Source organism: Erpetoichthys calabaricus, chromosome 16 (genome assembly GCF_900747795.2).
Source record: "Erpetoichthys calabaricus chromosome 16, fErpCal1.3, whole genome shotgun sequence".
NCBI classification, from domain to species: Eukaryota; Metazoa; Chordata; class Cladistia; order Polypteriformes; family Polypteridae; genus Erpetoichthys; species Erpetoichthys calabaricus.
In genome coordinates this window covers 100,449,154-100,463,424 of record NC_041409.2, presented here as the reverse complement: position 1 = coordinate 100,463,424, position 14,271 = coordinate 100,449,154, and the positions used below count along the sequence as shown (strand labels likewise).

General features: G+C 42.8%; 1 protein-coding gene across 1 annotated transcript in view; it reads left to right on the top strand.

Moving 5' to 3' along the window:
* scfd1 (sec1 family domain containing 1) overlaps positions 1–10,630 on the top strand; it is a 177,147-nt gene extending 166,517 nt beyond the window's left edge. The window contains exons 23-25 of the mRNA XM_028821277.2: positions 3,738–3,803; positions 8,096–8,164; positions 10,460–10,630. Coding sequence (XP_028677110.1) covers positions 3,738–3,803; positions 8,096–8,164; positions 10,460–10,483 — 159 coding nt within the window. The 3' untranslated portion in view covers positions 10,484–10,630. The remainder of the gene's footprint in view (positions 1–3,737; positions 3,804–8,095; positions 8,165–10,459) is intronic.
* Positions 10,631–14,271: the final 3,641 nt, after the last annotated feature.

Genomic DNA, 14,271 nt, shown 5'->3' with positions numbered 1-14,271 from the left:
GTGGTTGACCACCAGCAAATATCTGAATTAGGATAGATCCTGGTGTGAGTCCATGACAAAACATACTGGTGTTTCATCTGTTTGGCCCTGGGCTGCTGGGGCACTACAGAAAGTGGTGACAGAATATCATTACCCCAAAATCGCCTTCTAGCCAGGACATGTGTAACATGCACAACCTTTTATAAAAATGAACCTAATTATTAAGTACCTCAGCCCTTTTGCATAGTCACGTATCTTACTCCTCTCTTTTAGATCATTGACATATGCAGCACCAGATTCTGCAGCAGTCTTTATCCTCCGATCATAAGGCTACTCAGTGTGTTGTTCTTATATTTTTGTCTGATGTTTTGTTCATTGTTTGTTGTTGGTATTGTACGACCTTTTCAAATCTGGGAGAGAGAGCATACATCTCATTGTACTGGAGACATATTTGAATTTGAACTTGAGATTTACAGGAATACACGACCCAAAAGTAACACACACATACAGTGGGTTGAAAAAGTATTCGACCTCCTAGACAAAGTTTAAATTTCCTGTAATATTTTTCTTTGAAAATGCATCTTTAGTTTCCTACTGTTACATATAAATGAGGGCCTCTTGGACAATACATTTTCACTAAAAAATTAGGCTGCAGCGATAAAGAACATATCAGTGAAATCTGCTGTTGAAGAAGTAATCGAGCCCTAATAGCTTGGAGACGGTGTGATTGTTAACAATGAACACAGGCGTCAACAATCAAGCCATTAATCCTCTAGCACAGGGGTGGGCAAAGTCATTCCTGGAGGGCCGCAGTGGCTGCAGGTTTTTGTTCCAACCCAATTGCTTAATAAGAAGCACTTATTGCTCTAGAAACACTTCTGCTTCATTTTAATTATCTCCCTTATTAAGATTTTGAACCCTTGTTGTTTATTTAAGTCTTAAACAGCTGCATTCTCAGTTTTTAATTGCTCCTTGTTAGCAATAAGAAGCAAATGACAAAAGAAACCAGCAGTTATCCATTTTGCTTGTTACCCTTTACACCTGTGTGTATTTATCGTGCACTATTTGGTTTAATTAAATACTTGGAAGGAAAGAGAAGAGAAAAAAAGTGAAGGACTGAGAATTTCTCATCCGTTTTACACTTCAAAGTATTTGGATGATATCCTTAGAATGGAAAAAAAATCTAGGATAGGAGAATGACCTGACATAGCAGAGTTAAAGCACTAACAAGCCATGAAATGTAATTATTGGCAAGGATTGTTTTCTAATTAAGCAACTGGGTTGGAACAAAAACCTGCGACCACTGCGGCCCTCCAGGAATGACTTTGCCCACCCCTGGTCTAGCGTGTTGAGTGGTCTTTACGTGATTATTCAGACCAATTCTTAGGAACATACGACTGAGAAATCAGTACAAGCGACTTATTTGGTGAAACCTCAAAAACTGACAAACATGAAGACGATGGGACCTTTTAATGACTTGAAAAACTCTGGGATTGAGACATTTAAAGATGGCAAAGGTGCCAAGAAGACTGCCAAGCTCCTTAGCCTCAGTGTGTCCACTGTGAAGGCCATCGCAGAGAAGTGGAAGACAACTGGAAGCATAGTGAAGTGGCCGAGGTCAGGCCACCCTGTTGAAATAACAAAGAAAATGTCAAGAAAAAGAGAAGTCGGAGCAAATCCTAAGGTGACTCTCAGTGAGCTGCAGCTGGAGACTACAATATCGAAGGGGCTGAATGGCAGAGTTGCCAGAAAAAAGCCACTACTAAAAAAAAATGTCATCTGAAAGCTCGATTAGAATTCACTAACGGACATCTTGACAAGAGTCCTGCATTCTGGAGTCTGATGAGACCACAGTTGAACTTTTTGGCCTCAACACAAAGGCATTTGTCTGGCAGATGGAAGGGACTGCCAATGATCTGGCAAACGCCATACCTATCATCAAGCATGATGGGGGGAGCATCGTGCTTTTGGGCTGCTTCTCTAGGACAGGCACTAGGTCCCTTGTCTGTACTGAAGGAAGAATGGATAGTAAGAAGTATATCCAGATTTTGGAAGAAAACCTTCAAACGTCAGCCATAAAATTGGGACTCGGACGACGCTTCCACTTTCAGCAGGTCAATGACCCGAAACACTGTGCCAAAGTAACCCAAGCATGGTCTGACAAAACACAGATCCTGGTTTTGCGGAGTCCGGATCTGAATCCAATTGAAAATTTGTGGTGTGATCTCAAAATTGCAGTTCACAAATGAACATCTTCAACCTTTGCCCAGTTGGAGCAGTTCTGCAAGGAAGAATGGGAAAAAAATGGGCTCCATCCAGATGTGCTGAGATTGTAGATGGCTATCCAAAGCGATTTGCAAACAGTTATTGGTGCTGCTACCAAGTATTGACTGGGTGTCATGTGAAAGGGTCCGTTAGTTTTTCAACAGCATTTTTCACAACATTGTTTAGTTCGCCAAGCTCTAAATGTGTTAAAATATATACACGGAGAAATAAAAGTTCACTCTGATACTCTGCATTTGTGATTTTTATAGGTTGTAATGATGTAAGATGGAAATATGGTGGCTTTCCAGAGGGGGTTGAATACTTTTACAACCCACCGTATATATATATGTATATGTGTGTGTGTATATTGTTGTGGCCACCCAGCTAGGATGCCTATATAGCGCCTCTGCCAGGAGAGGACAGTCGCCCTGGTTGCTATGGGGGTCACGGGAACCAAGCTGGGAAGCTCAACCCTATAGGGGCCCGTGGCCATCGCCAGGAAGTGGGTTCTGGATGTTGAAGTCCTGGAAGCGAGCACTTCCACCACACCAGGAAGTGCCGGTGGAAGTTCATCAAGGGGCATCTGGAGCATATCCGGGGCAGCTTAAAAGGGGCCACCTTCCAACAGTCGGGGAGCTGGTGTCAGGTGGCTTCGGAGAGTGGGAAAAGGCGCCCTGGAGAGGACCAGTGAGATGAAGAGAGAGAGGGAGGGGTGTTTGGTGCTGGACTTTATTTTGTAGATACTTGTAAGTAAATCGTGTGTGATGGACTTTCGATGTCTGTCTGTGGTCGGGCTGGCTTTCACAATATATATATGTGTATAATTTTGTTTTTTAATAAATTACTTAGGATATAGCGGGTTGAACAATGACTGACTGACCAACCTACTTCATATAATTTTTAGTGATGGCAGAGAAAAACTTTTCACCTCATATTTTCATGTAGAACAGAGATAACAAGTTTTTAATGCCGAAAACTATCAAAATGTCCATGGGAAAAAAATTCCATATTAAGTCATCCAGTAGTTTGTTCACAGCATCCCAAACCATGGCTAGGTGTTTATTGGAAGACCAAGCATTGCTCAGAAGAACTTTACATGATGTCATTATGAGTTGACATCAACGTGACTGGCACTTTACTAACTAACTGTCTTGATTCGGAGACCTAAAGCACTAGTGAGAAGTGTCTACAGTCTCTTCAAAACCAGCAGGTACCTCATCGTAAGCCATAAAGCTAATAATATTTTAACTTGCAGGCAAACTATTTATTTGTAAGCATCCACTAAATAAAATTACTGCAGGTTTATCCACAGTAACTATCCGAGATTGAAAGAGCAGCCCACTGGCTGCCCGCATTTGTCAGCTGATGTTTGTCAGTGTAATTTTTGTTCAGTGTGTCTGTTCAGTTTTATCCCATTGAAATTGTACTTTTTGCCTTTATATGTAATATAATAATATAATTTGCATGTGTGTTTTTTATTTTTTTAATTTCAGGCAATTATATTTGTGGTTGGTGGAGGAAACTACATTGAATACCAAAATCTTGTGGACTATGTTAAGGTAATGTCTGGAAGTGTTTGATGTTCAACCAAATATTTGAAAATAGTTATTTTAAGGGAAAAATAGCTGAAAGTACTGTGTGTCTTTACATTTGTGTGCGGCTGTGCTGTCTGTGTTTAATTATGAAAGGATGAAAATAAGATCCATTTTTAATAACAGGAAATATGAACTCACTCTTTTCATCATAATCCTTTTCAAAGCCCTTAATTCTGAAGAAGTCCAACATCAAACATTAAAAGAACATCCAAAGATTTATGAACTGTCAATAAAGGTGGGGGGCTGGCCATGAGATCAGAGGTGGCCGGGTCCTGTCTAGGAGGAAGCCCTCATAGGGTCCTGTAATGTGTTTGGAGGAGACCAAAGAAAAGCTTTTAATGCCGGTTGCTCAACTGGGACTTAGAGTTGCTGGTCTGCACCTCTGTATTGTGACTTAAGCAAATAAAAGCGTCATATATCCCATACATCTGGACAAAGAACATTACCAGTGTGTGGTCCTATGACATACCCTAGATGAGTTCTTTGTGCTTCTTCAACACTCACACTCAAGTGGGGTGTGCTGGATACATTTATGGATTCCTCCTTACCTCACTGACTACAGAGTCTGGGCTGCCAGGGGACAACCAGAGAGCTAGCAGTACAGATAGTGATTATGGTGGCTTGAGGTTACAGTTGTGGCCAAAACTTTCCATCCACCTCAGCTATAGACGTTCACACTCCTTATTTCCCATCTCCACATGTGTCATGTTGCCATACATTCCCTGTAAAGTCATATTAGTAGCTTGGTGACAGATTTATTTCACTGTTTATCGCTGTTAGTATTTGTTGGCATGGCCTTTTAACTGCTTACCTTGAATCAAAGTCTAAGGGTCACCTTCCATAAGTTTCTCAAAGTATGCGGTGGGGCATAAAGATCTCCCACATTTCTAGGGAGAACTGTGCAGGCTTTAGTGGGGGTAGAGGAGTGGGGTATTTGGTCTCATTCGGTAGGTTAGCCTCTACCGTTTTCAGTACCCATCAAGAGTTGGACCGGTGAACATCAGGGCTTTGTTGTCTAAGTGTGTTATGAGAACAACCATTCTGTGATAGCAACGCAGAGAGAGTTCCATACATGCTTCACGCTCAGTTGAAATGCATCTGTGCCAGATCGGAAAACAATTTTGCTGTGGATTTGTAATCTTCGGGCAGCAGGGTCCACACTGAAAAGAAAGTCACATGGCAGATCTAGGACAGAACATGTGTCATTTCAAGAGGATGGGGCCACCGCTCACACGGCACGACGTTCGCTCGGAGTGTTGAGGGGAATGTTCCCTGGGCATTTGATCTCTTTAAGGGGAGACATGGAGTGGCCGGCCACCAGATTTAAGCCCATGTGACTTTTTCCTTTGGGGATACCTAAAGGAAAAGGTTTTCCAACATCGTCCTCAATCTCTTGAGGATTTGAAAGAAAGGATCAGACATGAAATCGACACCATTCCGCCTGAGATGACTTCTGGGAATGTCATCAGCAATGTATTGCCAACAATGGCCTCCATTTGTCTGATATGATTTTTAAAACCCATTAAAACAAAACCGTTTTTTATTTGCTTTTCAGAAGTATATACAATTTGTTTTAGATAGCTTCATTCATTTTTTATGCCCCTTCAAAATGTGGGAGATCTTTATACCCCACCCTGTACATGGCAGGAGATTTTGTCCATTCTGGTGTAAAGCCCTTTTTGGATGGGACTAGCTTTACACAAGAAGGTGCAGTAAAGTATTTATCAATGGAGGACCTCTTTAATTTTAGCCTCAAATGACAGAATTTTACTGACATGTTGATTCGCATGGTACTTGTTTCACCTGGGCATTTTTTTATGGACTTTTTATAGAATCTTCACTGAGACATGAACATGCCATCCATAAAGATGGACAAGAAAAATGTTTAATCTCGTGTTTTCTGAACGAATTCCTGATCCCTGAGACCCAGCTTGAACAACAGCAGGCAATAACAAACCGTCCTTGAAAAAAATCTCAAATTGCTTGTGTCGCCTAAAGTTTCTGGAAAATCCTCTCACTCATCAGACGAGGGACGAGCCTTCAAACAAGACTGAGCGTTTGAAGACTTGACTCCCATCTTGAGGGGTGAATTTAGAAAAAAATCAGTCTGGTCTGGTCCATCTAGCACTCCCGTGTAAATTCCACTTTAGTGATACCACATGAAATCAGACAATGGAAGATTTTACAATACAATAAAAATGATTGTACTGTATAATACTATAACATTCTAGCTGTATAAGCCTGCCCGGGCTCCTATAAACTTGAAATCGTCAGGAAAAAAATTGAAATGCAGAGATGTCATATATTTGAAAGGAACAACTCTGGGCAAGGGATGAGAGTCTGTCTCTGATGTTGTGCCACTGGCCTAGTTAAGTAGGCACTCATGATATTATTTTCATTGTCCCCACAAGCTTTACATTCAATGCCATACACCTTACAAAAACTTCACGGTAAACGACATTCTGTATAAAAACCTTGTCACAGTCTTTGATCAGCTTGCCCTGAATTGAGGATTCTTCTTCTTTTACTTTGACACTTTGCATTTGTGTCACTGTGGAGAATGCCACATATAAACGTCCATGCCCAAAAACTGGTTCTGGCAAATAAATTCCAACGCGATCTAATGTTTGACCTTATTAATAGTCATTGCAAAGGATGGCTTTATGGGAAACTGTCGCCATTTCAATCTGGAAGGCAATCCAGTTTCAGATGGACATAAATCGATTTGAGGAATCAACACTATATCACCTTCAGCTGATCGAGTAAGAACTTCCACTTGCAATACATTTTGCTTCAAATCTGTAACAACCAAGCGAGTTCCGTTACACAGTCCACGCTTTGTATTTAGGTTTCAATAGAGCATGATAATACATCCTGCTTTCAATGTAAGACTATGATTTGACATTCCAGACGGTGTAATGCTGTTGAAAAACTCCAAAGGAAAGTTGTGTCTTTCCTGGTCGGCATCAGTTACAATGGAGACATCACTTAGATAAGTAACATCCTCACCATCAATGATGTCAATTACTTGATTGTTAAGTTGTTCAATGACATTATTCTTTGGGCACAGAATGGCTCGCTTGGCAAAGGACTGTGCCATGTCCTTAGAGATTCTGTCTCCAAGTATTTCATTAACAGTGGAACCATGGCATATCATGGATTCTGGCACTTCAATCAATCAATCTCATTGCTTCTGTATTGGTGGCTAAGCGAGTTTCTCTGTTCCTTGGAGGTTTCGTGTTGCCGACGTGCTCGCCTCGCTTGTCTATCAGCGGCTAAGGGAGTTTCTCTCTTCCTCGGGTGTTTTGTTTTCCTGACGTGCTCGTCTCACTTGTCTATCAGCGGCTAAGTGAGTTTCTCTCTTCCTCGGAGGTTTCGTGTTGCCGACGTTGCGGTGGGTTGGCACCCTGCCCGGGATTGGTTCCTGCCTTGTGCCCTGTGTTGGTTGGGATTGGCTCCAGCAGACCCCCGTGACCCTGTGTTCGGATTCAGCAGGTTGGAAAATGGATGGATGGATGATTATTTGGCTTGTCAAGTAAATTTTGCTTACCACATTGGCAGATTTTTTTGCTAAATAAAATCAAAACAGCTCCCATTTAACGTTTTCTTTGTCTAGTTTTTGTATATGCATTTTTTTGCATTCGGATGAATGATTTGGCCCTTGAGACCTCTGCCTACATCATCTGTCTTTACGTCTCTCCGTGTATTTTTCAGCTTCTCTTCGATCTTCATACCCGTCACCTCCATCACAGTTCTTCATTTCCTCAGTCAAGGTTGGCATCCACTTGACCATTCATGTCAGTAGTCCACATATATCTGTACAAGCATGAACCAGGGTGCCAAGGAAAAGGAGGACATAAAAAAATACAAACCATGTGGAGTAAAGAAGAGCTTACAGTGGTGATAAGGCGCCTTCTCCAGATGCCAGTTTGAGGCAGTATGCCCTATAGATCTGCCAAACACCCTGAAAGCGTAGACGGTAGGAGTTTTGGCACACATAAGAGAGAGTTGTGGCCTCCACGGAGCTTTGAAGTGCACCCTCAGGATGGTACAGGGCAACTGGCCCACTGGTAAGACTGAGGGAGTAAATGAGTGGAACCTTTAGAAGTCAGAATGGGAATTTAAATTCTGCATCATTGCTCTCATCGTCAGGGTTATGAATGCTTAGCAGAGCGCGCGTGCCACACACTCATGAGGGACTGAACAAAGACACCATTGCCTGTTCATTAAAGCATCTTTTGTGTGTCTCTTCACAGGGGAAGCCGGGTAAACACGTGCTGTATGGCTGCAGTGAGCTTTTTAACGCCTCCCAGTTTCTTAAACAGGTAATTATGCACAAGTGTCACTAGTTGAGGTAATGTGTTTGCACGTCATTTACTGCTCTGAATGAGATCATCTTTAAGAGCTGCAGGTGTCTTTTGGGAGTTTTTCATAAAAGGCACATCTCATGATAAGCTGCTTACTACTGTAGGGCAGACTATGCTCAGGATCAACTAGAATCACGTATCACGTCTCCTATGTCGGCTAAGCCGCCTGGAAGCTTTTCAAATATAGCAGGTTTTCAATCAGGCCAAGGATTCTAATGTGTTTGATCAGCCTGGAAGACTAAAATCAGGACATATGGTTTCTAGTGTCAGCTTTTCTCTCTCCTGTTCACAGTCCTTTCATTACTTCTGTTTATTCAGCTATAGCCTTTATCTTAATCAAGTTGAAATCACAAATGCATAAGCAGAATTGTTTCCATATGGACTGAAGGCCTCAAGTATGTCAGCTCCATAGGAGTAGTTACTTAGTGTGTCTGTCGTGAGGACTGAGCTTCATCCTCCGAGGGGCCACAGCATCCTAGTAATTAACTTAGTTGGACATTCAAATAAAAACAGAGGTGAGAGGCTATCACTGTCCACAGCTGGCCTCCATTTGAGAAGCTTATCATATTTTATAGCTTGTGTGGTCTTCTCACCATTTGAGGACCTATCACAGTTCATGGCCATCCAGCCCACTCACCCAATGAACGGTCAATTACAGTCCATGGCCGTCCAGCCCACCCACCAAACGAAGGACCAATCTTGGTCCATGGCCCTTCAGCCCACCAAGTAGTTGAAGGGGCTATCATAGTCTTTCACTACTCAGAGGCTGTCACAGTACACAACAGACCAGTTTCCCTCCATTTAAGGAGATATTACAGTTCATGGCGTCCCAGTCCAGCCATCAGTTCAGGACCTGTGATGGTCCATGCCTGCATATTACAGGCTCTGGGTGAGCGACTATCATAATCCATGGCTATTCCAGTCTGGCCTCAGTTTTAAAAAGCTATCATAGTTCACAGCCCACCCAGTCTGGTCTCCATTTGTGGACCTATCACAGACCATGGACGTCCAGCTCACCCATCATTTGAGGGGCTGTTACAGTTGATGGCTATCCAGCCCATAAACCAGTTGAGGAGCTGTCACAGTCTACGACTGCTCACTCCAACCTCCAGTTGAGATGTTATCACAGTCCATGACCACTTAGTCCAAACCCTGGTTGAGGGGCTACCACAGTCCACAGATAGCCCAGTCTGGCCGCCAGAGTCCATAGCTGCACAGTCTAGCCACCAGTTGAGAGGCTATCACAGTCCACATCTGCCTCTGTCTGGCCTCCATCTGAGAAGCTGTTACAGTGTACAGCCCACCAAGTCTTGCTTCATTGTGAGGACCTGTCACAGTTTGTTCCCATCCACCAAATGAGGGGCGGTTACAGGCCATGGCGGTCCAATCCACCAAACAGTTGAGGGTTTATCATAGTCTCAAGACTGCTCGGTCCAACCTGAAGTTGAGAGGCAATCACAGTCCATGGCAGCCTAGGCCAGAATCTGGTTGAGATTCTATCAGAGTACACAACAGCCCAGTCTGCCCTCCATTTGAAGAGCTATGACTGTCCATAGCCACCCTGTCCAGCCTCCAGCTGAAGGGACTATTACACTCCACAGTCACCAGTCTGCCCACCAGTTCATGGATTATTACTGTCCACAGCCAACCAGGTAGCCAACAAGTTCAAGAACTGTTGCAATCCATGGCTGCCCAGTCTGGGCATCGGTTGTGTTCCTGTTAACAGTTCACAACTACCCTGCCCAAGCTGACCTCCAGCTGAGGGTCCCTTCCCGACCTGCGGATGCCTAATTTGATGTCCCGCCGCTGAGACTTGTCTTTAGTTGACAGCATGTTACAGGTGGCCAGCAGGTGCCTCATTCTGATCTCCACTTGTGGTCTCATGGCCACTTTGCTGACCTCCAGTCCAGGAGCTGTCACAGTCCGACTCTTGTTAAGGACAGTTTCATTCCGTTTGCACTTATTTCCTTACAGGTGTGTACATCCCAAGGTCTTAGCACCATTGACGTGTGCCCTGGTAAGTTAGCGGTGCTGTAAATGGCGAAGCAGGGAGCTTGTGGTTTGATAATAGTGGCCGCTATTTGAAGGTGAAGAGCTTTACGTGTGCCCTGCAGTCATGCCCGCGTGCAGGCCAGCATTCACATTACAGACACAGCAGCTCCTTTAAGGTCACACGGCCAGTCAGAGGAGAGGCTTGATCTTGGAGGTTCCATACCATGAATTAATTAATTTCATTTTATTTTTGTTTCTTAGTTGTCTCAGCTGGGTCAGAAGTAAAGTCTGTTGGTGAGCCGTCGTATTCAGGCATTTCCTGTGTCTTTCCTATGATGTCTCCATCATAAATTCCACTTGTGTAATATTTTTTATTGTATTAAAAACTGCATTTTGGAGTAAAAGTAAAAAAGTAATAAAGCATGCTAACTTAATGCAGACTGTGATGTTCATTATTGCTTTTCAATTTGTTTTATGCTGTCAATGTCCTTTACCTTCAAACAGTTTCTAATTACCAATTCCTTACGGTTATGGTGGTGTGGAGGCCCTGGAGACGATCAGGGACCTTAAGGTGTACAGACAGGGGCAGATCTGAAGGGGGCGTTAGTCCATCACAGGGCACACTCACAGTTACGTCCACATCAGTCACAATCACCAGCAATGTCCTCCCTAAGGTGTATGTGTGTGTGTGTGTGTGCAGGGACAACATTTTCAGCTTTAGCACAGCACACAGTGTCTTCTAGTAAGCACACTAGGAATGGAGTCAAGAAATCCACTAAACGCCAACACCCTGCCAAGGTTTTTTAATAAAGGGTGGGTGGCACAATGGGCCATTGGCAAATCCTTTGAAAACTGACATTAAACCAATGAGTTGTGCCACTTCCTCGTCTCAGCCTTTCATGCACAGTATGAGAATCTGTAGGTGGGCGGAGCCACGCATGCCACCAGCACTCCAATTTGTGAAGTAGCAGGCAGGTGACTGTTCAGAGGGGGTGGAGCCAAACACGCTGGGGTCGCATAAAAGGAGCTGCGCTAAAAAGCGAGGGGGCACTTTGGACTGGAAATAATAAAAGATAAGATGACATCAGATATGTTGTGAACAGCTTACAATTTTAGACACTTCACAGTTTATCAGCTTAGGCCATCTTAACTTAGAAACAGGGTGGGCTTTCACCAAGGCCAACTGTGGGAGTTAAGTCAGGGTCCTCACCCCAAGAGACCAAATTAAAGGTCCTGTCCTGAGCCAGTAATGTCTGCTAGTGTTTGTGTGTCAGTCCTTCCTCCTCCTCACCTTGGTGTACTGACTGAAAAAAGGCAGGCAGTTCAAAAAATGTATGAGCGAGGATGAGGAGAAATCAAATCATCAAAAAATCTCAACATAATTCATTTCTCATTTGTCAGACCACCAAAAACCAGTGACGACAGGCTGGATCAGACTGGACAACAGGAGGTCCTTGTCCACTTTAAATAGTCCGAGTTTACAAAGGAGGAATACGCACTGATTGCATTCAGAGTATTTATATGTTTTGTGTATTTTGTATCTTCTCATTTGGGTTCTTATCTTGGATAGAGTTACGTGTGTTCTGTTCTGTGTATTGTATTACATTGTATTGACCCCCTTTTTGACACCCACTGCACACCCAACCCTTTTGAATTGCCTTTCCCGAGGTTTCTTCTGTTTTTTCCTACAAGGGTCTTTTCTTATCTTCTTCGAGAGTCAAGGCTGGGGGGCTGTCAAGAGGCAGGGCCTGTTAAAGCCCATTGCAGCCCTCCTTGTGTGATTATGGGCTACACAAAAATAAATTGTCTTGTATTGTATTGATAGCTCCTCAGAATTTATATTCAGCCACTGTTTCTAACTTCTCCCCAGGATTATTGATCATAACTTCTGTAAGAGCCAATCTTAATAAGTTAAACTCCTATTAGTGTTTGCTTAATTTGAGTAGAATATATTTTTTCCTTTCATAGTCCTAGACAATGGTATAGCCTTTTACCCCCTGTAAGTTAATAAGAGAGAGAACTTTCTTGCTATAATTTAAGATATGGTGTGTTCAATGAGCCAGTTGTCGTTTTTTATACTGGTCCCAGTGCTTGCAGGGACTGAAAGACCCCTTTACAGCATAGAAATGGGATAAGCGTACAGTTTCCTGACCGTTTTTAAATGATTCAGAAACGTTTAGAAGTGATTTTGTAATGATTAGAAATGAAACAAGATGTATAAGCTTTAAACAGAACCTTTTTTTTTTTTGCTATATGAATTTTCTCTTTTTTTGTGTGAACTGTTTTACTTTGAATTTTTACTAAATCTTTTAAAATGAAGATCTTTTGTTTGTGGAATCATTTCGAGGCGTCAGGCTTTTGCTGAGTCCCATTACAAGCCGGAGCTGCTGAACTTTGGTAAGTTTGGGTAAATGCAGCTACAACATCAGATATCACTTCTTTAGCCTTTTTGACGTTCAGATTACGTATTTTTAAGCTGAAACAATCTCCATCACACTCGCCTTTTCACATTGTTTACGTGTGTATCTTCATCAGTACTGAAATGACCAAAGACGCATGTGACGTAGCTGTTCGTCTATAATTCTTAAATGTTCATTAATGCCGTTGGCCCAGGGCCGGATTTTCCTATAGGCTAACTAGGCTTCAGCCTAGGGCCTCAAGATCAAGAGGGGCCTACATTCAAATTGTTAGCAAAATTAAAATTACACTATTCTAAAAACAGTGAACACTAAAACACAACCGAAAATAAGGAGAAATTCTACGCATATGACTAATAAACAAACATAAAAATGTATTGGTTAATCACAGTAATGATGTATTTTATTATCTCTCATGTAATTTACAAACTTAAAAATGGAAGGTGAAAGGGCCTCGTAAGTGGAATAGCCTAGGGCCTCTTTTCATATAAATCTGGCCCTGCGCTGGCCACAGGATTTATGGCAAAACTGTACTTGTTTTCCTTTTGTTCATGTACCCAATATATAAAAACAGTACAGAGTTGCAATATCGATGCATACAAATAAGCAACACAAGAGATCCCATGGAAAGCAACTCCTCTGAAGTGTGGCCAATGAGGAAATGACACGTAATGCAAGGGTCCAATCAGGGAAGGGCTTTGTAATAAGCACCAACCAATCAGAATAGAGTCAGTGTCTTCATCCTTTCACGCTGCAGCACTGAGCCGGGTATTTAGAAGTACTCAGATCTGGAGAGCGTGTTTCAAAAGTCTCCGTTATCAGAGGTGAAAAATGTCAGGGTAGTGTGGACAAAAGGCGAAAACAGAGGGCGATGTCTGCATTTTTAAACAAGAGCCCTAATTTATTTATTTTTTTTTATCCAATGTTCAAAGCATTTTATTAAAATAGAAATGAGTGCCACTGGCCGTTAGTCTTTCAGATAGCTTGGCTTAGATACCTCAGGAACTGTTTCCACAGCTCAGGGTCCGGCTGAAACAAGTGAAGATCAGGCGAGAGCCCCTTGAAATGAGAAGTCCAATCGTTAACCAAGTTAAGTGACTCTAGTAATGTCAGTTCAGTCTAAACAGCAGCGTCCATGTAATCCCTCCTGGTTACTGCACCTCCATCATCATGATGGCACAAAGGCAATTGAAATGTAATTCAGCTCCAAATTCTAACGTTTCCATCTACACGTCTGCCCTGCCTGATTTGTCACGCAGCGGTCCACATCAAGGGCTGACAAAAGAGAGCAGAAGAAGGAGAGGACACGTTAGTGGGCGACGCTCCTGAGTGGACCCTCGGCTCTGTGACTCGCAGACTGGACACTTCTGCCAGCTGAGGTAACACCAATAAGCTTGATGGACGTCGATTCTTGTTTCGATTGCTCTGGATTGGCTGATTCTTCTTCTTTCTTTCATTGTTTGTTTTTGTTTTTTAAGGCTAACAGGGTCGAGTGTGGATAGTATCCTGGGTAGTGTGGTGTAAGGCCGGGTCACCACTGCCTCCCTGGCTTTCTGAATAAGAAGAGTGACTTGAGACCGAAGAGAAGAGGAAGATCCTCGAAATCAGTCAAAATCGGAACAGAAGAATTCTTCAGGGGACCTGGGGCTTTGGGGT